General features: G+C 41.9%; 5 protein-coding genes across 5 annotated transcripts; 3 read left to right on the top strand and 2 right to left on the bottom strand.

Annotated features, from left to right (window-relative positions):
- Positions 1–3,091: 3,091 nt before the first annotated feature.
- Positions 3,092–4,644, top strand: ASPACDRAFT_122421 (uncharacterized protein; the record flags this gene model as incomplete). Its single annotated transcript, XM_020196534.1, has 2 exons — positions 3,092–3,113; positions 3,578–4,644. The coding sequence occupies 2 exons, from the start codon at positions 3,092–3,094 to the stop codon at positions 4,642–4,644; spliced, it is 1,089 nt and encodes a 362-aa protein (XP_020054904.1).
- Positions 4,645–5,369: 725 nt separating this feature from the next.
- On the top strand, positions 5,370–6,823 carry ASPACDRAFT_122425 (uncharacterized protein). Its single transcript, XM_020196535.1, has 4 exons — positions 5,370–5,595; positions 5,656–5,887; positions 5,959–6,066; positions 6,138–6,823. Exons 1-4 carry the CDS (start codon positions 5,507–5,509, stop codon positions 6,483–6,485), a joined length of 777 nt encoding a protein of 258 aa, XP_020054905.1. The 5' UTR covers positions 5,370–5,506; the 3' UTR covers positions 6,486–6,823.
- Positions 6,824–9,886: 3,063 nt separating this feature from the next.
- On the bottom strand, positions 9,887–12,604 carry ASPACDRAFT_1881913 (uncharacterized protein; the record flags this gene model as incomplete). Its single annotated transcript, XM_020198268.1, has 9 exons — positions 12,544–12,604; positions 11,578–11,765; positions 11,285–11,501; positions 11,110–11,194; positions 10,775–11,037; positions 10,572–10,690; positions 10,267–10,496; positions 10,105–10,218; positions 9,887–10,011 (listed from the first exon to the last, which is right to left on the bottom strand). Exons 1-9 carry the CDS (start codon positions 12,562–12,564, stop codon positions 9,887–9,889), a joined length of 1,362 nt encoding a protein of 453 aa, XP_020054906.1. The 5' UTR covers positions 12,565–12,604.
- Positions 12,605–13,309: 705 nt separating this feature from the next.
- On the bottom strand, positions 13,310–14,242 carry ASPACDRAFT_122432 (uncharacterized protein). The gene has a single exon (XM_020196536.1). The coding sequence runs from the start codon at positions 13,932–13,934 to the stop codon at positions 13,710–13,712; it is 225 nt and encodes a 74-aa protein (XP_020054907.1). The 5' UTR covers positions 13,935–14,242; the 3' UTR covers positions 13,310–13,709.
- A 126-nt stretch (positions 14,243–14,368) lies between these two features.
- ASPACDRAFT_122433 (uncharacterized protein) lies at positions 14,369–14,929 on the top strand. The gene is made up of 2 exons (XM_020196537.1): positions 14,369–14,530; positions 14,578–14,929. Exons 1-2 carry the CDS (start codon positions 14,400–14,402, stop codon positions 14,732–14,734), a joined length of 288 nt encoding a protein of 95 aa, XP_020054908.1. The 5' UTR covers positions 14,369–14,399; the 3' UTR covers positions 14,735–14,929.
- Positions 14,930–21,252: the final 6,323 nt, after the last annotated feature.

The following is a 21,252-nucleotide window of genomic DNA, read 5'->3' on the forward strand; positions in this document are numbered from 1 at the left end:
AGGGCCTTGTAGTCGACTGGGTACGACATGGCTGTAATGAGTGATTGTTGAGAAGGGTGTCATCATTGAAAAGCGAGGGCTGAATGAAGAACGACAACACATCAAAACTAACCCCTGGAAGGGGTAGACCCCAGCGGGATGATAAAGCGGATAAAAGTTGATCCGATGACACAAAATTCTCCACGCGGCCAGGTTCGTGCTACGAACAAAGCTCTTTGGGCAGCGCCTTTGAAAGATGCGAGGAATGCAGTCTCCCACAGCGAGATCGTTCCGCGCGAAACCCGGCACTGCCGGTGGATGGCACTGCAACCTAGAGAAACCGGGACACGCATTCAGTAAGGCGTAAAATGCTGTATTAGGGGATTTACTTTGGAAGTCCACTGCTCCTACTCTAGATATTCCCCTGAAGCGTCAACCGGCCGCCACGTTGGTCTAGTAACGGTATTGGCCTTGAATTGTCTGTTGTATTTTGAGGACCCACGACCCCAGCTGACAATAGCTCGAGCCTGAAGACACAGTCTTACCTAAACTCAGGAAAAACGCGGTGTTGATAGACACAAACAGAACATTTCAGCGGGTCACCTAAATTGTCGCCTGAACGTTGCGTTGCGCCTGGCTCATGACAACCACGCCAGATTTATCATTACTTTTCTGACGAGAATCGCTTCGTCGAGGCCTATATTTGCAGTCTGTCAGACTCAAGTAGACATGAACTAAGCAAAACAATGTGCCAAGCAAAACAAAGGGACCGCATTAATTGTTTAGGAGTAAGAGTCAGTGCCACGCAATTCTAGAGAGAGCTTTTAGAGGGGGATGGGGCAGCTTCCAGCAGCTGGCATAGCGCTATAATTGGTCTGGTCAAGTATCGAAAATATAACTTCTGCCAGATAAGCCATTATCCAGCATGTTCTATCTCTATTTCGCTTGCCCGGATTGATTCACACTATAGCCTATTGAAGCTTTGGATACTTTAACATGACAAGACAACTATGTTACTAAGATAAAGCGAGCCAAAGTACAAGAAAGTGTATTAGATGTTGTGGGACTAGCCCTTAATACGCAGTGTAAGGACAAACAAGCAACGGGATTCATGGAGTATTCACGATATGGCATCGCTAAGATAGTGCGGTAGACTCTTCTGGTGATTTTGAGGTGTATGAGTTCAACTCCATAGCCCTTCAAAAGATGATGTAATTGAGGGGAAGACGATGTCTAGTCACTCATAGCGTGTTGAATGATTACTCATCAAGTCGCCACTGGAAGTTCTGCCGTGAACTCTGGAATTTCGCGGCAACCTACAACGGCAGGATATTAGTATCGAATTACCTGCCACTCACAACGACGCGTGAAAGCTATTTTCTTGTTCAGAAAGCTGTTATAGGCAATTCTGCCTTGATCCAACTCTATGTGACCAGCTCTAGAGGCCGCCATTATTCCTTGGGAAGCATCAGTGTGCTTGTTATTTCTCTAAAATTGGAGCATCTCAGACAGACATGGAAATGCATCAAAGGGAGCAACCCTACCATAGTGGGACAATTGGCCATTAATCAAAGAGACTGATGTTAGAAAAACTAAAAGGTTTAAGGTAAAAATAATGTTTGAAACAAGAAATTCAGATCTGATCAGCTCAATGCTGGATTTTCCGACCCCGACGCGGCATATACCAGCCATCCAGATAGACTACTTCTGTCCGGGATGGTCATTTGTAATAGACTCCTGGTTCAAGTGGCTTTCATTTATCTCACGGCCTGGAGTTACTCTGCGAAGCACTTCCTCATTCGCACGATTATCCACATTACTTCCTTCGGGTACCGGGGCATGTGGACGAGAAATAGTTTGTTGTGAAGGATGAGCGGTGCCAGTTCGTAGAATTCCTTCATCAGTTACTCTGTTAGCTTCGGAGAGAGCAAGATCTCCGGAGTCAAAGTATGTTCGTTTCTATATATTTGTTAGCTTATGCTCTTTCCGAGCCGGCCTCAAACTTATTCTAGACTTATATCGACGCAAATCTCCCAATGTCCCGCTTTTGTACTTGGTCAAGATTCTCTGTTCTCTGTCGGAAAGCGGCTGGCAGAGAGACAAACAGTGAGCACTTTCCGCGAGAAAGATGGGAGAAAATGATTTGATATTACCTCCTCATGAGTAAGTGGACTGCTTTTCTTGCCCATAACGAGTTTAATTTATGAATAGCTGTATATCACGACAAGCACACTCTGAAACTTCCAGTAGCGGAAAAAGGATGTTTTATAATAATTGCTTGAAGGAAAATGGAAGATAATATAGCCAAGTTGCCACCCTTTATTCTTGCGACACTCGCTTCTATGTCGGTTTCATGTTTTCGATGTCACCACTCGAACCTAAGCTACTTACCTGAACTCACGCTCCCGGGCGGAAACTATTTCCTTATTGCAGCACCGGTCGATCCTCAGCTGTGCCACCCCAAAATTGGGTCCTGTTCATGACGCCTCAGAACGTTAACAGTATTTCCAAGGTCACCTAAATATATCGCCACTGGACATGGTAATTCAGTAAAGATCAAAACACAACACTTCCTTTACGTTTGATGTTTGAAAGTATATATCCCAAATTATTATTTTGCAGATAAAAAATTACAAGAACTTATTACTGTACTATTCTTATTGACTGACCAGTAAACTATGGATCCAACTAGCTCTCACTCTCTGGAGATGTAAAGAATTTATAGAAACTTTGATCTTCCGTTCATAGTTTATTTTCGTAATCAAGATTTATGGTTCCTGGCTTCTTGACTAGAGAACAGTAATTGGAAAGACTAGGACGACAATATTAGGGATTCTGCAACAAATTCACTATCTATTAGATCTATATTCAGCAACTTAACTCCAACTAGACTTGGTCTACTTTTGAGGATCTCAATTTGCGGAGATAATAGATTGGTGGTGTGGGATGATGGGCTGATTAGTAATTCAGCTAAAAGGCGCTAGATTTGGTCTAATAAGCACTAACGTAATCGGTAAGCGAGCGGAACGCGCAAGCGAGTGGAACGCCCAACTCGTGACTTCCGCATTCCACCAAAACATGAGGCTTTTGATCAACGAAATCAACCACCAAAATGGCTATATCGTCAAAAAAACGTAAGGAACAAGAAGGCAGGATCCTCTTAGCCATTGAGGCTTTAAAGAATAATCAAATTCCGTCATTGCAAGAAGCAGCGCGCGTTTTCAACATTCCGCAAACCACCCTCTGGAACCGCGTTAAAGGAGTCAAATTACAAAGCAATATACGTATCGTTTCGTGTAAATTGACTCTTGCAGAGGAGGAGACGTTGGAACAGTGGATTTTTTTTTAAATAAGCAAGGGCTTCCCCCCAGGCCTTCCCATGTTCGTAAAATGGCGTCTATATTAATCCGGAAACGAGGAGCCTCGCCGGAGGCATCGGATGAGGCTTTAGTAGAGCAAAAATAGATATACAACTTTATTAAATACTATAACTCTTTAAAGATATATTTCTCTCGCCGATATGATTATAAAAGGGCCCTCTGCAAAGATCCGAAGCTTATTAAAAAATAATTCGACTGTGTTTAAAATGCTATATCAGAGAACGGAATTGCAGATGAAGATATCTATAATTTTAATAAAACTGGATTCGCTATGGGCTTGGTGGCTACTGCTAAGGTGGTAACGAGATCTGATTGTATAGGCAAGCCGTTTCTTATACAGCCTGGAAATCGCGAGTGGGTAACATTAATTAAATATATTAACGCCTCGGGCTGGGCCCTGCCTCCGTATATCATCGTCAAAGGGAAGATGTATATGGAGGCCTGGTATAAAGGCAATGTGCCTCACTTTTGGAGAATCAACACCTCGCCAAACGGTTGGACGAGTAACGAGATCGGATTGCATTGGCTTGAATACTACTTTATTTCTTTAATTAAAAAACGGCGAGTCGGGAAATATAGCCTCCTGATTCTCGACGGACATAACTCTTATTTAACGCCTCGTTTTAATGAAATCTGCAGCCAGAATAGTATTGTTTTTATCTGTATGCCTCCACATTCCTCACATCTTTGCCAGCCTTTGGATGTTGCCTGCTTCGCGCCGTTAAAAAAAGCATACGGTGGTTTGATTAAACGGCTAATTCGCCAAGAAATCTATTATATTAATAAAGTTGATTTCTTGGATACATTTCCCAAAGCCCGAGAACTTGCCTTTAAGAAATCGTCTATACAGAACGTCTTTTCAGCTTCCGGCTTGGTGTCTTTCCAGCCGGACGAGATGCTTGGAAAGCTGATGTATAGCCTGCGAGAGATTACTCCTACTGAAAGTCAAACTACCACTTCTTCTATACTAAAAACATCTAAAAATACAAGGCAATTGAAGAAGCATGAAACTACAATTGAAAGATTACTGCGTGAACGTACACGAAGTCCTCCGGAGTCAATAAGAACTGCATTATTATATATTATTAAAGGCTGCGAAATCGCGTTAAACAGAGCAGCCTTATTTAAACAGAAAAATCATGATTTACAGACTGCAGACGAATACCAGACTAAGAAGAGGAAACAAAGTAATCGCCAATTAGCAGACCTCGAAGGAGCTACAGTTCATAAAGCTATACAGCTTTTTCGCCGGGCTCGTGAGGAAGATGAAACTTTAGAAATCTAACAGTCTAATTCTGCGGCCGGCGAGAAACAGCCTCGCCGGCGCGCGCCACCTCGCTGTTTTTTATGTAATAAAGTTGGTCATATACAGACATAGTGTCCAGTAAGAGTAAAATACTAAAAAGAGGCAATTTGAACGGTGTAAAAAGGTTAATATTTGACTTCAAATTTGTATATAAAGCAGAATCACGAGTTGGGCGTTCCACTCGCTTGCGCGTCCCGCTCGCTTACCGATTACGTTAGTCAAGCAGCGGACAAATTGAAAAGTCACATGATTTGCTTTTTGGTGTACACTGTTAACAAGCACTGGCGTTCTTCGTATCAGCAACCCTAAAGCCCATTAGTGGCTTGGACTATTGAGCTAGTGCTTCGCTAGCGCGAACAGCCACTGTCGTACACTATCAATGTTCATCTCCTTATAAGAGAGACTAGATCAGAACCAGCTGGAAGCCTGGCAGTTTCAGTCAGCCACCATGCGACTGCCGATCGTCTCCTCGATGAGCAGTGGGGTCAGCCACTCAGCTACGCAGCATGACGGGGTGGAGTACGGAAGGTGGAGTCGCTTAGCTGCACTGCTGCAGACTTCAATCGGATCGAGCCACTGGGCGGAGATCCGATTTCCGCACTGAACCAGTGGAATGGGAACAAGTGGGGGAGCTGAGCAAGCACCCAGCACACAGATCACCATATGTAGGGAAATGACCACTCTTCAGGGGGCGGCGGCCACCTGCACTGGTAAGCGTAGGATATCAGGCTCTCTCGACGGCACTCCACTACTAAGTATTTAAACCACGTCGAATCCCATCACCATCCCATGAGCTGTAGCGCTTCATATCACCCACCCTCTTACCCACCTCTCCTCCATCATGTCTGTAGCAAGGAAAGCAACAAACGACATTAAAGACCTCAATGAGAGTCTCCGACACCTCAACAATTGGGTCAAGACCTCTGGACCGTACGCCTCCCCCCCCTTTTCCAATATGGTGGTGTAACCAATCTAATCCTCCCCCTCCAGCTGGATCGCCGACTCCGAGTCCCTGATGCGAAAGATCAACGAGGCATTCTCCTTCGGTCAGGAGTTTTCCTCCGACGAGTATGTCGGCAATGACAAAATCGAGCGAGTCGTCATGAGCGTGTCGCAATTGCTAGCCTACCCCGACTCCGACGATGAGGGTGAAGATCGAAGCCCGCAGCTGCACCGAACTGATATCGACGAGGTCAAGGAGTTTGGGGAGCAGATGCTCAGGGTATGGAAAAGTCCGCGTATTCTTCCCTGGGGGTCCTCTAACAAGTTCCTTACCCTGTCCGAATAATCCAGCTCTACGAATCCCTCCTCGTCTTCTTCACCGAACTCGGACGCAGATCTCCCCCATCCCCGGACGGCTTGATCCGGAGCTTTTTAAAAGAACCAGTGAGGAACATTGAGGTACGCCGTTGGCCCCAGCATAACCCCAAACACCGTCCTCGCTGCCCTAGTCATAACTGACTGAGGGTCAGACACTCGTCCACATGGACCCCATCCTCAAGGCGGCCTACATCGTGCGAGAACAAGACGGCTCGTCCGAGACGCAGCGCAACAACGACGAGGAGTACCAAAAGCAACAGGTCTCGGATCTGCTCCTGTACACGGCGAACCAATGCCGGGAGAGCTGGCGACGCAGCAAGCGGAGGGATGAATCCCCGGACCGTGGCAGCTACGCCAACGACGGCAACACGGGCATCGGCAGTGTCTTTGTCGATGCCTACAACGCCTTCACCGACCACGTGAGCCGGACCTTCACCGGGCGGCGCCAGCGCGGCGTCTATTTCAATGGCCGGACCGGCACTTTTGATTATGTGGACTGAACCGTACTGCGAAATAAGCAAACATCATCATGTTGGAGCAGTGGCCTAGGGGTCAGTCGGGGATAATGGTGACATAAATAGAAGATAATTCACGAATATATCCCCATGGGCCCTGAAGGTAGCCAGCCCAGATTTGTGACTTGTGTCTCTTGGTCTCCTAGTAGAATACCACGTGCCAGCGGCAACACGTCTACAGCATTGAAAGAGAATAGTCAGTCGGCAATAAGACAGTCAGGAAATCGATGTTGATGCGAAGCGCAGTGCACTACACAGAGGCCATTGATGTAGAGATGCACATTTGTCAAGAGGGCTTGATTGATCTGGTCCTGAAAGCCTTGATTTCCCTTTTTCAATGTCCAATGACGCTGTCAAGTCCCGGCAAACCGTGCCTCGCTGGACGTCATAGCGCCAGTAATTGTAGGTGAAGGACCGAATATAGTACTATAGGAACAAGAATCACCGAAGTTATCACAGGCTAAAGCAATAATCATAGTGAATCTTCGTAATGAGTGTTTCGCTTTTGGTTTCGAACTCCTCGGATATCCCGGACTCCGTGCTCACCGGAGATAGGAGATACAGCGGAGTACTCATCGATGAAGGATGACAAGTCGAAAATCGTCAACTGCGAGGTGTTGAACAGATGCATCTCGTTAAGCGCACCACCGAGTGCGGCCGCGACCACCGCTGCTCCCACCTCAACGAACAGGCAAGAGAACAAACACGCTAAACTCTTAAATCGCTTTATGATGCAGAAAATTAAAGGTTCCAAATCAAGCTATACTGAGAACTAAGTTAAATCGCTAATCCGAATCGATAATTAATCCGTTAGAACAGATGAGAATACCGTATCCCGAGCCCGTATCAAGTCGTCACACTTAGGTAAATAATTTTCCAAGTAGCGCCAGCCAACCCCATGTGCCAGGGTAGTAACACGTACTTTCCTCATCTTAGCTTTCAGCATAGAATTAGTTACAGCGGATTACAAGAATAGCACAAATATCCATAATATATGTTTAGACCCAAAATCTTGGGCTATGTTTTACAGAGCAAGTCACTAGAAAAGCCACAATCCAGTTTCAGATAAAAAAGATGAATTAGCCAGAAATCAAAGAGTTCCTATAGATTGTACAGAATGATCTATCTGATAAGGCAGTGATTGGAAGAATACTATTTGTTTTCACATCAGAGAGAATACATTATGCACTTCCATCGGCGCAGTATATTTTGAAAGGGCAAGAAGAACTAAGTTGCTGGCCCAAAGGATAATCCAGCAGGAGCAGCTCGCGGTGAATCTAATCATAGCATCGATAGTCCACGATCGTTATGATTACATCAGGTAAGAAATCCTATCGTTACTTCAGACTGCTGAGATTTAAGAGTCTGCAGGAATGCAACGTGTTGACATATCCAAAAGCTGCTGTATGCTAAGGACTCGGTGCGAAAGTGTATTTCTATTGGTCTCTGTCGATATCTGAGAAGAATCGACAGTTTCGGTAGATTTAGACCCCTGTTGTTGGTGTTTAGTATCCAGATAAAGCTGTATGTCGCTGAGACTTAATTTGCTTCGGATCAATTCCAACAACGGCGTGCTATTAGCGTCTGAACTGTTCTGAAGCGTTTGAAATAGCTGGAGTAAAATATCCTGTTTCTCTGTCAATTCTTTAATTCTCTTTTTATAGGCTGTTTTCCGCCGCATATCTCCATCCAAGTCGAGCGTACAGGAGAGTTGACGCTTAGTGCAATGTTCGCAGGCAGCGGCCTTGTCCCTAAATATGCACTGCCATCTTTAGTATGTTTTGGGATCGAATAGAGTCTGAAGAATTATTATCTTTATCTTGTGTTGCTTGCACTCGCCGCATGCTGCCGACGCCTTGCGAACCCGGGCTGCTGAGACCTTGGGCCCGAAGGAAGATGTAGGAATTGTAGACGAAGGAGCTGGTGCGATAGGCCGCATTTTGAAAGAGCTTGAGAGTGTGCGATAATATCTGTTTAGAAGTCCTCACATATTAATCGAATGATTTAATTTATGCTATGGTGTGGGAAGATCGCTGGCGGCATTTTAAGAATTGTGTTCCCACCAAGGCTTGGGACCGGCTCGGATATCTCATCCGATTTGGTTTGATCAATCAACGTCTATCTGCATGGCAATTTTTGTCTTATTCTCTTGGCACAGTGACGTGCCTTGCTTCTAAGTTCAGCTAACTTTACCGCTCTTGTTTCAACCAATTAACATAGAATTGGCTTTCTTGTTTCTGGTCGATGTTTTCGGCATAGTGACGTGCCTACGAACTAGATTTGGGCAACGAGCGAAACAGAATCAGGCTCGGTAGGTGTACGAAAAGAGTTACCAGTTGTTGGAGCATTTTGTGAATTTCCTCCCAGGGTTAGGTCGTTCCTTGATTCGCAAGTGTCATCATAGTCGGAAAGCCTTTCGATCATTGTTGTGAATCTTTAGCTGTAAGGGAGTCTACCTAGTGCATACTAGAGAATAAAGCAACACGAGTACGGCAGATGGTGAAAACAAGCGGGCTCGCATGGATGACTAAGCTGTTCTGCACAATTATTTATTCGCCTGTTATCTTAGATCCAGCGAGGAATGCTACGCTGTTACGCTGTGGCGACCCACCTAGCGGCTGAGGAACCAGTAATGTAGTATCCTATCTATGACACTAGGCCAATAAATGCACGACGAATTATTAGAGAACCCGTTTGATTAGTCTCACTGGAAGATACCGACCATGCAGGGTGTCAGTCATTATACTACTGTACTGTGCTAGCTGGTAAGAAATCGAACTACCTTGCCTGAGGCTTTTCTCCACCCGTTCAGTAAGATGAGTACCGCTAATTCCAGTGAACAGTGTAGGCTTCTATGCACTGGTTCCGTGACGGTATTCGCTACAATACCAGCTTTCCAGTGTCCACTTGTTGATGGCCGCTGCAACCACAAATCGTTCCAGTTTAGCCAAGGAACCGTGCCTACGAATAGAAAGAGCCCCATTGGGATATCCTCTACATATTAGTACAGGAATGTCAGAGCGGCTATCCACTGATGAAACATCTGATTCAGATTTGGCAAATAGTCGTTCTTATTGGCATAAAATCGACACACGACGTGATTGGCGGCTAAAGACCCACTCCTCATAACACATTTCGAACCTTTGAGCTAAGGGAACTCTCTATTTCGCTTGCTCGGGATTGTTCTATATCTTAGCCTATTGAGGCTTTGCTTGCACAGTACTTTAATATAATAAAAGAACTATACAACTTAGATAAAGCGAACTAAAGCACAAGTAAGTGTATTAGATGTTGTAGGACCAGTTTTTAATACGCAGTGTTAGAACAAACAAGCAACGGGATTCTAGAAGTAGAAACAGTTAGGCTGAAGATGTATATCTAGAAATCTAAATTGGGCCAAGGGCAGATAGCGGCCGACGTGATACAGTTTTATATACTCCCTCAGTATGGTTTATTAATACAGATTTACTCTTTAAGTCTTTTCTACAGATACTGCATTTGACCCGTATGTCTTTCGGATATAGTATGATGTGAATATCAACAAAGTAACGACTAAGAGATCTAGGGGTCCGAAAGCTTTTAACTCGCTGATGATCTGGCAAACGAGGATTTCTAAGGCAGAGGAAACAAATTGTCGGCCGCTTATATCGAGCTTTAATACAGACAGACGCAAATGCAAGGAAAAGTGTGGTCTTTCCGTCCTTAGATGAAGGGCGTTCTTATCTTTTTATAAAGGGGGCAGAAGGTAAGTTGTTTGTAGCGGAACGTTTCTGAGTAGCTTTTGGTCGTCTTATAGGAAAACCTTCTTCCACATCACAGAAAGTGATAACTGTGTTGATTACAGCAATTTGATGTTGATACTCCTTCTCAACAGTAGAGCCTGGTATGGTTAAGATGATATTGATTAAGATGATATGCTGCGGAGTTATATATCCTATCCGCTTCAGAGCACCTATATACTTTTTATCTACTACTTTTTTAGTGAGTTGTTTCTTACTGTCAATCACCGGCTGCTCGTTCTTATATTATATTAGATTTTTATACACCAGGCGGTTATGTTGTCGTTGCTACTTATTTCGAGCCATACGTTGTGCCTGGGTATGTTTTTGGATCGTATGTATGTACTCTCTCTCCTGCCGCTCTACAACGTCGAATGCCAGACAAGCGGGGCCTTGGAGTTCCTGTTTTAACTTCTTTTATTATAAGTAATCGCCGAATTTTCGCTGGAAGTCCCGTTCTGTTATTTTAAAAGCCTGTTTCATCTTCTTTCGAACTTCTTTTCTTTTAATAACTTTCTTCTGAATTTTATATATATTTGGAACCTTGCTGATAATGCTAGTGTCTTCTAATTTGTAAGGTCGACGGGGGTTAATTAATCGGCTTATAAATACTGCAAACTGTATTAGTTGTTTCTGGGCCGGCAGTCTCCGAACAATTGTCTGAGCGTTAATGTGAATGCCCATGCTATAGTGTTTGACGAAAGTATTGATGCTAGCATGCTGTAATATTATGTTTTGGAGCTTGTTGGTAACATCCGCTGTTTGCTATAGATAACTATATTAGTATGGACGCAGTCATACTCAGCCCGGAGTAAAGTATAAGAACTCACGGCTATTATTAAATGCTTTTGCTGCTCTATAGCGGAGATAGTACGGTTTTATAATCTGTTCGAATCCTATAATTTCCCCTCCTCGCTTCATTCGATATTAAAATGCTCCTTCTGTAAGTTGCTTTTCTAACGCGATTCGGATCCCATCCGATTTATGTAGGGCCTGACAGAACACAAACCGATCGAGAACTTCGTCGTTCAATTTCAGTTCTTGTTCTTTTAGTCTATTTAAAATATTCAGATTATATAAATTCTCGGGGCAGTCGACCACTAGCCCGTTTCTGGAGAAGTTTTTGAAAGTCTTGATTCGAAACAGCATCTTTAAAAGAAACACGTGGGGGCTGAGGATTAATGTCGGGTTAAAGATGATTTCTGGAATAGAAAAAGTGTTTCTTTTTTAATATACTTAGCTGTGGTCTGTTATAGCCTACCATCTTCAACGCTTCGAATAAAGATTGCAAAACTTACTGTTTCTTCTCACCCAAGAAAGTCTTGGTAAACTCTGGGGTTAAGTAAATAAATAATTGGGGACGCTCTCCGTCCGGATTATAAATGAGAGTAAGTATAAGGTTCTGATAGTGTAGATTTAGAAGAGTTTCTGGACGGCTACTGGTGATAGCGGCCAGCTGGTAGAAGAGGAGGAGTTGTATCCGAAGCTATTTATATTAGAATGTTATTTCTGTTGTTGATAGAAGTACGCGGGCGAACTCCGCCACATCTTTGATATATATAGTTGCTTTTAGTCGCCGTCCAGAAAGAAGGTTTCTTTTTTTAGCAACTATAGCTAATACCTATAACAATTAGCTAATGCCTCAGCTTTATCAAGATATAGATTCTTATATTCAGGATCTTAACAGTAGTGTTCTTGCTAAGATTCTGCCCCACCTCCGCCTTGTATACTAGATACTATTATTTTTAGAAGGTCTCGAGCGAGGTTTTATATTTTATTCTAGGAGTGCGACGGCCCGTTTTGCTTCGTCGCCGACTGTATTGTTAGGAGAAAAAGGCCTTTAGGAATCGAATTGTCTCCTCGGAATCAGAGAGCCAGTCAAAACATTCGATCGGATTGTGTTTTTTTTCGTAGTAGAATCTGGTAAAATATGACTGTTAGCACCAGTATTCAACTTCAGATCTGACTACTTCTTACCGGTTCCAGTAATCCCGCGTATTGTTTAAGCTAGATTGGGTCTTCGGACTATAATATTTTTATCGGAGCTGCGAGATATTGAGAGACTCAGTCTTCTTAAAATAGTGTAATGCGGTAAGCTCCTGTTCTTTCTTCTTATCGTCTAGGATCGAATTATTATCAGAATTATCAGATTTGTTACTACTGCTGGCTGGCTCGGATGTATTTTTAAAAAGATTATTAGAAGTACTGTCTGAAAAGATATTCGGAAAGTTGCTACTTATGCCGCTGTTATTATCGGATCCGACCGGCTGAGGTAAGCACCGCATGGCAGACGAAAGGTATATAGGAAGGAGTTGCTTAAATGTGAAAATTGTTGAGGATGATGGAAGTCTGGCTTCTCCAGCTGTTTTGAATTAAACAGTAAGAGACTTGTATATGGTGTGGGTGTCGCTCGAAGGCGAAGGAAGAGAGGTGTAAGAGCGCCATAACTATCGAGGCCTTTATAGAATCAGAGCGAATAAGATGATCGCCAGGGGAGCCGAAAATGGCTCTCCTTTAGTAAGAAAATAAGGTACGGTTGAGCGATGAACTAGCCCTTAGGGCGGCAGTATGATGGTTGAACGTCAGGAACCACGAGCACAAGTAATAGGGGAAAATCAAACAGTGTAGGGTCGTGGTGGTAAGCATAGTGGCGTGCGAATATGGCACGTGACGCCAAGGACGTCGAAGCGTTAGTTGAACTCGGAAAGCGGCGTCAAGTGTAGCCGTTTTTGGCCGCTGGCTAACCGTTTCATCGTTATATGGAGTAAAACAAGAACGATAGCAGGATTCTAAATTAAATGAATAATAGATAATAGAGTGCTCCTTTTTACTAGAAAGGATTTGAGAAAAATCTTAGAAAAGAGCCAGTATTCGAAGATCTGCTCAGGTGATTTGATAAAGGGAGTCAATTAGTCTTCTCACACAAGCTCTAGGCAGGAAGTAGGATTTCGAAAATCTGTAATACTTCACTCGCAATAGTCCAAAAAATCAATGCTTACGTGTTTAAATATGATATTTGGCCGATATGAGGCCATATATTCGGAGGTTTGTCTTTTTATCACTAACTATTTCTCCGCTTCCGATATCTAATCTTATTTGTGGTACACAGATGACCTACACTGATCAGCCAAATGGACTTTCTAATTGGGGCCACATTGATGGATCTTGAATTATTAGAGAGGCTATTCTATCTCCTTGTCTCACAGTAATATGAAGAGCAAGCGTAACTCAGGGCTAATGACAACCCCTTGGTTGCATCTCATAAAGACACTTTTGCCTTCCCGAAGTGGTATACCCGAGACGTTTGACTGTTCACTTAATAATTGCAAGGGTATAATGTAGGCATCCCCCTTCGTATGCGAGAACGGCGCAGGTGCTGGGCCAGGAATATGGACTAGTGAATAACCCTTATTATGTCAATAACTCCTTATTAAACATGGTAGGATAGTCTCACTTTATATGGTAACTGAAGCCTGTGAAGAAGAGGTACGATTCGTTTCTGGAATTCTTCCGACTCGTGCACTTGAAAATCATCGGCCTTGCTCTTGAACGGAATTGTTGACGCCCACTCCGCTAGTACTCTGCGCTCCTTGTCCGCTTCGTCGCTCAAATCATCTTCCCAGAGATGCGGTTTCGAAGATGTTGTATTAGCCATATTGGATTCGAATTTGGATGGTGTGTGGGGTGCGAGAGCACTGAGAAGAATCCCGGTGCTTCTCGAGAAGACTTCGTGAGGGGAAACTGTTCGGCGGAGGCAGGAAATGAACGCTGACGATGCTGTGCACGTGACATATCGGGCAGCGACCGATGTGCGTCAATGAGCGAAAAGAGTCCACTGCTTGTCATGCACTACCTAGATTGAGCAAGTCGAATGGGCTTTGCTAGGAGCCATTGTGAATTGATTTAGGAGGTTATAGTGTATAGCTGCACAACTCTTTTTCGCATTCTGGACTTGATTCACTAGATTCGACTCACTAGATTCAAGGTCATTTGCCGAATGTGATGGAGCAGGCATCGCACCCCACCATTCAAGTCACGTGCTCAGTGACCGCGTCAAGTGACATTGTAATATACCTTTTTGTTGAACATTCAAGAGCAGCAGCTTCGGGTTGTTTGAAACATGGAGCTTATCGTTGCAGTGAGCCTATACCAATGCATAATCCGGGAGAAGCGTCAGCCAGACGCGCACTATCAGCCATACACGACAAGAATGGCTGCTGATCTCAAATCTCTAATATTACTATTATCAAAGTAAGCTCAAACTTCGCGATGAATTGAACGGTATCTGATTGATGAAGTATACGCAAACATGGAACATTCTCAGATCTCTTAGTCTTCTGCGAACCTTTCACTTTCAGAGTGCATCGCTGTATTGTCTGTCCCCAGTCGCAATACTCCAATAATGCTCACACTTTCGATGTTTACGACCAAGCTATTGTCGAAAGGACGGGTTGAATGACTGACCTAACCGGCTAAGCACAACTGTTCAACTAGCGACTGAAAAAGTTTTAACACTACAACTTGTTGCTGAATATAATTGTTAAGGATTCCAATCTGCAATATCCACAAGCTGTCCTGTATTCTTTGTCCTATAGTCCAGAGATGATTGAGCACAGATTTATTATGATCTTATTAGAGTTAGGTTTCGTCTTGGTTCTACTTGTAGTATAAACTTATTAAGCTGCTGTAGGATCATATTTTATTGTAGTATTCCTCAGCCGGGGATTGTATAGCGCGGCTGCAGTCAGAAATTAAGATGTATAAGTATAATGAGGATCACAAATAAACAGTACTATTATTCTGAGTATATCTTATAATAAGAAAAACTATAGAGTCTCTGGTTATGAGTCTAGTAAGTGCTTGTCGCCAAAGGTATAGCAGCTTATTAAAATTTTAAGGGTAGGATAAAAAGGCTTACTTATGCAACCCTACGATGTAGTAGATTAGACTTACTGTGTCGGTCACTTGAAATATGAGATATAATAGCGTTCTGATGAATAATGCCTGTATCGTTGCTATGAAAATGATAACTGGTACTTTAATCTTATTATTAAGTATCTCTCTGGATTAAATGTACCTGAAGCTCTGTACTTGCTCGCTGAATAAAATTGAAAATCCGAAGCCATATAATATATACGTCTCTTTTAGTAGTATCTTTCCTGTTGGTCGGAGTATTCTTAGTAGCAGTTTTATCTTATTTTTTACTGCCATTCTTGCTATTCTTAGTAAAAGATTCACCTCCGGGCCTCGCCGTTGCATGCTCAGCATCATATCTGGATATTGATTTTATATAAGTATTAAGTTGATTGGTGTACTTTTAATATACTTTGCTTGCTACCAACCGTGCTATGTCTGTACTGGAGAATAAGTTCTTATATTATTTAAGAATTAGTATAATATTTAGGTAATTCTGTAAGAATAAGCTTTTATTGCAGAAAGTGCTTCTATAACGGGCTTAAAGAGTGGTAGTAGAAATTGTTGTGTTAAGATGTGAATATATATAAAAGTAACTTCCAATGGTAAATGAATTCTTGGGAGTAAATATAGTATGTGGGCATTCTGGTAGTATAATTCTTTGCGATTTAGTTCGAATTTACAGTAAAAGATTGAATAAAATCTGAAATTTATAAAAGATTATTAGATTTAATAATTATACGTCTCCATCTGTTTTTATAATATTCTGGAAATTGACTTTTATCTGTTGCGAGTCTGTTGGCCGCCGAGGTAAGATTATTAGATATATATTAGATTTTACAGCCGGATATTCTGATAATTTAGGTTAACTGTCCGGCAGTATTAATATAAATTAGTAATACGGAGTTACGGCCGGATAAGAGAAGAAATTTTCGATCTGAAGAAACTGTATTATAACTTTTTAGAGATTTGGACATTAATCCCCGCTTGCGGAGATATACTGTTCGAAGTAGATCTGATTAATATATAAATACCGGAATATAAAAAAACATAAATTTTTTATATTAAGAAAGTTTAACGCCGAGCGATTTATTAATGGTAACTGAAAATATCTGGCTATCTCAGCGATTAGTACTTCTTTGGGCGTGGCTGTATTTTTAGTATAGTTGATGGCCTCTAGTTGTTAAATATTGATTTTAGTAAGAGATGTAATAAAGTCGGTTATAGAAGTAGATATATTATCAGAAATAGGATGCTGTTTAGTAAATAATTGCTAAAATAGTAGTCTTAAAAATAGACCTTCCAGCTTTTTGTATAGCTGGTGTTCGGATGAAATATAAATCATACTATTTTTTAGATTTAAGTTTTTATATTTTATAGATAAGAGAAAATCTTAAATATCTTTCGCGCTTTCGCTATCTCCCGGATTGATATCTGTTAATATTGGGACTAAGAGAATATATTAACTTAGAATCTTATTTTTATACAGTCAGACTTGTCTTGCTGTAGACTATAAATAGAATTTAATATATCAGTACTTTTTATTTTTATCGGAAATGCTGAGAATATTAGTAGATAAAAATTAAAAAATCGGAGTTATATACAATTCTTTATTAGTATATTTCTCCGGGGAATTTTCTTCTCTAATTTTTATCTATCTAAATAATATTAGCTTTACTTTAATTATATTTCTACTTTTTATTATTAATTACTTTCTTCCTCTTATTGTCCAAAGTTTGTAGTCTAGCACGGGTACTTTTATTCTAATCTTAAATAATAAAATACCTGTTCAGCTAAGAGTCGATTATTTTTAAGTATTTATAAAAGTTACAAAAATATGCAAGATTGGAGAAAGTGAAAGTAATAGCTATTAGAATTTAAATATAGTCACTTAATTGCCGGATAGTTTAAAGACGGTGTCTAACCCTTCTCAGTTCTTTCATCGAAAATATATTATAAATAAAGTAATATATCTGAGAGATAAAATCGGTATATTAATTTTATTTATTATAGTAAAGACTAGTTCGCTGTTGAGCTAGCTTCTTACAGAAGTTATATAGCGTGATTTTTATAGTGATAGAGCTCTGGTTTGGCAGGTGTAAGTGGGCAGGAATCGGGAGCTATGGCGATGAGGCGGATAGTAATGTTGGATGAAAGTTGAAGTAAAGTCGACGGTAAGAAAATGATAGTTTAGAAAGGAATTTAAAGGAAGCCAAAGGGAAAAGGGAAGTCAAAGGGAAGCCAAAGGGAAGCCAAAGGGAAGCCAAAGGGAAGCCAAAGGGAAGCCAAAGGGAAAAGGGAAGTCAAAGGGAAGTCAAAAGGGAGTCAAAGGAAAGCCAAAGGGAAGTCAAAGGGAGGCCAAAGGGAGGCCAAAGGGTGATGGGACACTTTAGTAGGCGACGACGGACTGGCACAGAGCGCGACCCGGTAGGAGGTCGAAGGTCAGAGGTCCGAGCGGTTTAGGCGCTAAAGCTGTCAGGCGAAGAATACTCAACTTGCGCATGCACTCCAAATGAAGCCCAAACCACCTATGTGCCGTAACGTATTTGGTAAGCGAACCGGCCACGTAAGCGAACCGGCCACCCCCTGAACCACCACCACGTCCATGAAACTGAGGGTATTCAAACATCAATTTCTCCACCAAAAATGCCTAAAACATTAAAAGAATCGGTGGAACAAGAAGGCAGACTGTGCCTTGTAATTGAGGCTATTTAAAAGGGTCAAATTGCTTTAATTTGCAAAGCTGCGTCGGTTTTCAACGTTCCACGCTCAACTTTCCAGGAACGTCTTAAGGGAGTCACCTTTTGCAAAGAGACACGTGCCAACGGTTATAAACTGACTTCTTTGGAGGAGGAATCGCTTGTTAAATGGATTATATTACTGGATCAACGCGGTGCATCGCTAAGGCATCTCCAGATACGTGATATGGCTTCGATTTTGATACAAAAACGCGGTCAAAAAACAACTTCCTTGGTGGGAGAGAAATGGGTATATAATTTTATCGCCCGGCATGATTCCTTAAAGACTCGGTTTACTCGTCAAATCAACTACAAACGTGCGAAGTGTGAAGACCCTGAGGTTATTCGGGCGTGGTTTCAACGCGTACAAACCGCCGTGGCTACGTACGGAATTGCAGATGCAGATATCTACAACTTTGATGAAACTGGCTTCGCTATGGGCCTGGTGGCTACTGCCAAGGTGGTGACACGTTCATTCTGCAAAGGAAGACCTTTCTTTATACAGCCTGGAAACCGCGAATGGATAACTTCAATTGAGTGTGTCAACGCCGCTGGATGGGCGTTACCAGTATATTTGATATTGAAGGCAAAGACTCATATACAGGCATGGTATGAAGGCAGTCTACCATCTTCATGGCGTATTGCTATATCTCCAAATGGTTGGACTAATCGAGAAATCGGTGAACACTGGCTTAAGGAACACTTTATTCCTTATATCAAGGACCGGAGAACTGGGCAATATAGCCTCTTGATTCTGGATGGACATGACTCTCATCTAACGCCTCAATTCGACGATATATGCCGTGAAAACGACGTTATTTCAATATGCATGCCGGCTAATTCTTCTCACCTCTGTCAACCATTGGATGTAGCTGTATTCTCACCGTTAAAGCAAGCGTACAGCCGCCGGATTGAAGACCTTATACGAACTGGATATCACCATATTGACAAGATTGACTTTCTTAACATTTACCCAGACGCCCACGTTCAAGCATTTAAATCAACGAATATACAAAGTGCCTTTAGGGCGTCAGGAATCGTTCCTTTTAATCCAAGCAAGGTCTTGGATAATTTTATCTTCTACAGGGAGGAGAGCAGACCAAGCAGCCAAGGCACCGCTTCAACTGTCACCAGAACACCTAGAAACTTGAAGCAATTCAAAAAACATGAGTCGGCGATATCTCAATTGCTTCAAGAGCCTGATCCTCCGGCTTCACCCATGCAAAATGCCTTATCGTATATTGTCAAAGGCGTGGAAGTTGCGTTGAACCGTGCGGTGCTTTTAGAACATGAAAACCGCCAACTCCGTATGGCCGTTGAGAGGAAGAACGCCAAGCAGAGGCGGAATCAGTATCAAATGGATGGTCTAAATGGCTTCACAATCCAGGAAGCCCGTGAAGCCTTTGCAAACGCCCAGGCTGCAGAGGAGGCAGCCGGTGATACAGGGCCTGCAGAAGGTCAACCTCGCCGCCGGGCACCGCCTCGCTGCAGTTCATGTGGTGTTCTTGGACATACACGTACGAGGTGTCTAACAAGGAAGGATTGATTGGAATTGCAGGCGTTTAAACAGTTATATAAAGATTCAAAAACACTATATTTTTTGTATGTAAATCAAAATTCCGATATGGGCAGCATACAGAGGTGCTTGCCAAGCCGGCCAGTGGCCGGCTCGCTTACGTGGCCGGCTCGCTTACCAAATACGTTATTTACAAGTTAAAATTTATTTTAAGTATTGTATACTAGTGAAATACAAGTTTCACAGAGATAAACTAAAACTGTATTTTATCAAAAGATATCTCTACAGATGACTGAACAAAACTTGTAAATTTTAGAGAAATATTTGTTTTAAAAGGTCTTCATATACTGTCTTGTATCTTATAATATTTTATAGAAACATGGTCGAGATATCAAGATTCGAAGATCAGCTCTTTTGTATGAAAATACAGCTGGCTCGCTCGCTTGTGTGGCTCGTTCGGCTGACAATTACGTTACGAATTTAAGTAAAGGCACATAGTCACGTGGGTATTAGAGAGTCTTGCGCAAACAAAAGAAAACTGCAACCATAACCTGTCCCGCACGCACACAACTGTATGCTTCAGACAAACAGAGACTGGAGAGAATTGTACGATTAAAGACCTCATAGGCTAATTTATAGAAGTCATCCGTAGCCATCTTCCATAGCTTTGACCAGGGGAATAGCGTGCCTAAACATGTCTAGTTTGTGTTGTCTTCCACATGGAACTGTTGGTCGAGGCAATGGCCGGTACATGATCATTCAAATAAAACTCATTACTAAATGTAAAATAACAAGGGAACCATGCAACGAAGAATGTTATGCCTGGTGATGAGGGCTCACTCTTCTGGATGCAAGACCGGTGCGAAAGCTGAGCTTTAGAGGGTAAATTTCCATGCCCAAGTTGCCGCTAGTTATGCCTCTCTGTTTATAGCCATGTTTGCTCTGTTTGTGGCCTTGAAATCACCTGCTTTGTCAGCAAAGTCATATTGAGAATTCACGATTAGTTCATTCTAGGAAAGTAAAATCAACACGCGACTTGTAGCCAATGACCCACTCCTCAAAACGCCTCTCGAACCTCTGAGCTTAAGGGTATTTCTCTATTTCGCTTGCCCGGGATAATTCACACCTTGGCCTATTGTAGCTCTGCTCGCACAGTACTTTAACATGACGAGAGAACTATTTAACTAAGCTAAAGCGAATTAGAATACAGACAAGTGTATCAGATATAGTGGGACCAGCCCTTGATACGCAGCCTAAGAACAAATTCTGCTAAAGGCGAAAGAGCTTTATAAAAAGCATTACAAAGTATAGACGGGTTTTGCTTACTACAATTAACCTGGTCCCATGGAAGGACTTGATAGATACGGTACGCGTATATACTATCGGGATTCTTATTACTAAGAAAACATCTGTCATTCTGTATCTCTTCTGTTTGAGACCGGGAAAAAGCTATCCTGCTGCGTATATAACTTTTAGGGCCCCGTATAAGATATAATCGATTTCTGTATTTCTTCTAAAAAATAATTAGCTTTTTGTACCGCGTATCATTAATATTTAATAAATAAAACTATATTTAAAATATAGCTTAATTTAAATTTTTTTGCTAAGTTCTGTTTATAGTTTTTTACTAAAATCTTTAAATATTTAAAATGAAAGATAATCTTAAAACAAAAAAAATTTTATAAAAAAATTAATAATATAAATATTCTAATTCATTAATAAAACCACAGCAATCTGTTAGCGTCTTAGCGATATTAAAAAAATATAAAATAAATAAGCAGAAATAAAAATAATAAAAAAATATA

The sequence above is a fragment of the Aspergillus aculeatus genome (genome assembly GCF_001890905.1).
Source record: "Aspergillus aculeatus ATCC 16872 unplaced genomic scaffold ASPACscaffold_11, whole genome shotgun sequence".
Taxonomy (NCBI): Eukaryota; Fungi; Ascomycota; class Eurotiomycetes; order Eurotiales; family Aspergillaceae; genus Aspergillus; species Aspergillus aculeatus.